The sequence below is a fragment of the Mus pahari genome, chromosome 16 (genome assembly GCF_900095145.1).
Source record: "Mus pahari chromosome 16, PAHARI_EIJ_v1.1, whole genome shotgun sequence".
NCBI lineage: Eukaryota > Metazoa > Chordata > Mammalia > Rodentia > Muridae > Mus > Mus pahari.
The window spans coordinates 62469806-62472975 of NC_034605.1; the positions used below are offsets into that span (position 1 = coordinate 62469806).

Below are 3170 nucleotides of genomic sequence, written 5' to 3' on the forward strand. Positions count from 1 at the left end.
TTAGAACACTAACTCAGGCCTATGGCTGGACGAAGGTGAGAACACTAACTCAGGCCTGTGGCCGGGCATAGGTTAGAACACTAACTCAGACCTATTGCTGGGTGAAGGTGAGAACACTAACTCAGGCCTGTGGCTGGATGTAGGTTAGAACACTAACTCGGGCCTGTGGCTGGGCACAGGTGAGAACACTAACTCAGGCCTGTGGCTGGATGTAGGTTAGAACACTAACTCGGGCCTGTGGCTGGGCACAGGTGAGAACACTAACTCAGCCCTATGGCTGGATGTAGGTTAGAACAGTTGAGAACCTGCCCTGTATAGTGCCAACAGCTTGTTAGTAAAAATAATAGGTTTCTGTATTTTTGATTTGGGAGATACATGGGCCAGAGTGGGGCAGAAACCCCCGTGAAATTTCCCAGGTGTTTTTTTCTGTATCAATAGACCCACATTTAGAAACTGGGACAAGAAAATGAAAACCCAACCCTTCCCTTCGGAACCGGTGCTTACTTCCTCCTCATGGGACAGTCCTTCATGAAGTGCCCGATTTTCCCACAAATTCGGCAGCACCTGTCATTTGGGGCCAGTTCTCCCTCAGTTAGGACGTCTGGATCAAAAAAGTATGCCTACAAGAACACAGCTGTGTAAAATGAACTGTGAACAAGACCATGGCACACCATGAAATCAGTGTGAGAACAGGTTGGTATTTTAGTATATGTACCACTCATCCCCAACACACCTGCACACCAGGGAGCGGCACAGTGACACAATAGCTGACACAGACCATCTAAACTCTATGTCTTTTATCCCCTCAAGTTGGAGGGCACTGACATATAAGACATAATAGTGGCTTCAATTCTGCAGCAGAAGCTGAGGCCACAGAGCCTGTCATGAGACGAAATGGCTACACTGCAGTGAACTGAGAAACACACAGTGCAAATTCTGTATTAAAGTAAGGTAAAGAGCTGCAGGCTAGTGCTGTTGCTGCTGCTGCGGCAGGAGGCTGGGATGCTGCACCCCCCTGCATACCTACTAGAGAAAGAGCACTCATCTGAACACACTGTGCAGGTGAAGGAGCTCTTGAACAAGCACGAGAAACACCACTGTAAATGCCCAGAGCAGTATCTGACATGAGTCCGACTATGATTTGCTAAAAGTACCTACTCGCCCACATGCAGAAGGTGAATCAGTGTTCCTGATTGTTTCTTTTGTTCAAAGGGGACAAAGTTCTGGACAGAGAAGGAACATGTCTGGAGAGATCTATTGCAACAGAGTGGCTAAAGTCAATGATAAACATTTCAAAGTAAATACATATATTTCAAATGCCACACCATGAAGTGACACAGGAGGAAACAGATACACCAGCCAGCTCAATTCAACCACTCCACACTGCAGACTTATTTGGTGCTCAAAATGTGCATCTTAATTGTTCTCTGGCATTTCTATCAAAAACTCACCAGTTTTGAGGGGTTGTCCTTTGGAAATCCTTTGACTGGAATTCCAAATACTCTTCTACCATTGATAAAAGCTTTCATTATAAAATTTGTCACTATAAGGAAAATAGTAAGAATTCAATTACATGCATTAAGAGAACAAGAAATTGCACCAAGTTAACAAACAAGAGTAACTTACTTTTCCGCGATAATCCAGCACCAAGGTTATGATTCAAATCAAAGGGATCTGAGTAAAGAAGATTAGAGAGACAGATAAGATAACAGAGTGGAAGTGCTAGCCCTTATCTCATTATCTTGGTACACAACAACAACAGTGCCACCTTCTTTATCATCATCCAGAGTTATACACAGCTCAGCAACAGACAAACCTGCATATCAGACAAGATTTTCCAAAAGCATGAATAAGAAAATAGCTCTGTATCATCTTTATGACTTTTATAAAATTCTTCATATTGTCCAGGTTGCCTACTTCTGGAAAAAATCCTGAGGAAGACTCACTAACCAGGTCATTTAGTGGTGTCCATTCTGTGTCACAGTAGGAGCGCATGCCATGCCTTTGATCTCAGCACATGGAGGCAGGTACAGAAAGACAAGGATTAGAGGCTGGCCTGGGCTGTAGAGCTGAGGTCCAGGCCAGTCTGAGCTATCGAGTGTCACTATAATGGTAAACATTGATTATCAAGGGCCAAGGAGATGATTCACAAGAACCATGAAGAGCCAGATGCAGTGGACAAGAACACGTGGGATGAAAGAGGCAGGTGGGCAGGTGCAACTTACTCTTCAGCATGCTTCTAAACCCAAATATTATTTTATAGATGATTTAAAATACTATACAAATGACTAATGTTCTGGTCATGGTCATCATATAAAGATTGATATCATTTTCTTCCTAAAACAGCACTGAAAAAGGCAGAGGGAGAAACTAGGATCCATCCTTTTAGAGCCCTCCACGCGGATGTGAAAGACTACATTTGCAGAGCACCACAGCGGGAGTCTGGGAGTAGAGCTAGGCACCATGATTCTGTCCACAAAGCTTCCAGAGGGCAAGCACCAAGCTGGGGACCATGACACTAGAAGTCGGTCAGCTGGAGCAGACGACAAGTGCCATCATCCGAGCCTTGCCCTTTCCTGCTGGTGTGCGTGTTTTATAGTTTGGGTGTTTGCTGGTTCTAAAAGGCAGATTGTACACTGGTTACCACACTGTTGAGAGCATCGCTATATAATCAGGCCTGGTTGAGAAGCTGAGGAAAGACTGCTTTGGCTTTTATTTTAGCTTCCCAGCACTGGGATTACAGATGTGGCTATCACACTCTCAGTTCTGCCTTTTTCTTTTTAAAATTCACTTAGTATGCTGAGCAACAGCAAAAGACAAGGCAATGTGAGAAGACTGCCTTCACTGATCTGTGCTTTGATAGGAGCCTCTAGAACACAAGTTCCTACCATGCATAGCCCAGGCAGTGCTCATGGCACTGCGTCCAGTACTGCCCACAGTAATGAAGTAATCACAAAGTCCACACACCATCTACATGACAGTGTGATTAGAAAAGGGTCCTGTGAGACCAAGAAGACATTTTCTCAGCCCTTTCCCAGCTCACTTTAAAGCACTTGACCTTCATTCTGTCTTCTTATTTATTTATTTATTTATTTATATTTATATTTATTTATTTTTGGTTTTTCGAGACAGGGTTTCTTTGTGTAGCCCTCGCTGTCCTGGAACTCACT

The 3170-nt window shown here is 44.0% G+C and overlaps 1 protein-coding gene across 7 annotated transcripts in view; it reads right to left on the reverse strand.

The window, feature by feature from the left end:
• Tut7 (terminal uridylyl transferase 7) overlaps window positions 1-3170 on the reverse strand; it is a 54248-nt gene that overhangs the window by 13901 nt on the left and 37177 nt on the right. For all 7 annotated transcript variants that reach the window (XM_029547325.1, XM_029547326.1, XM_021215408.2 and 4 more), the window contains exons 23-25: window positions 1627-1674; window positions 1452-1543; window positions 505-620 (exon numbers count right to left, since the gene is read on the reverse strand). In XM_029547325.1, the coding sequence (XP_029403185.1) occupies window positions 505-620; window positions 1452-1543; window positions 1627-1674 (256 nt within the window). The remainder of the gene's footprint in view (window positions 1-504; window positions 621-1451; window positions 1544-1626; window positions 1675-3170) is intronic.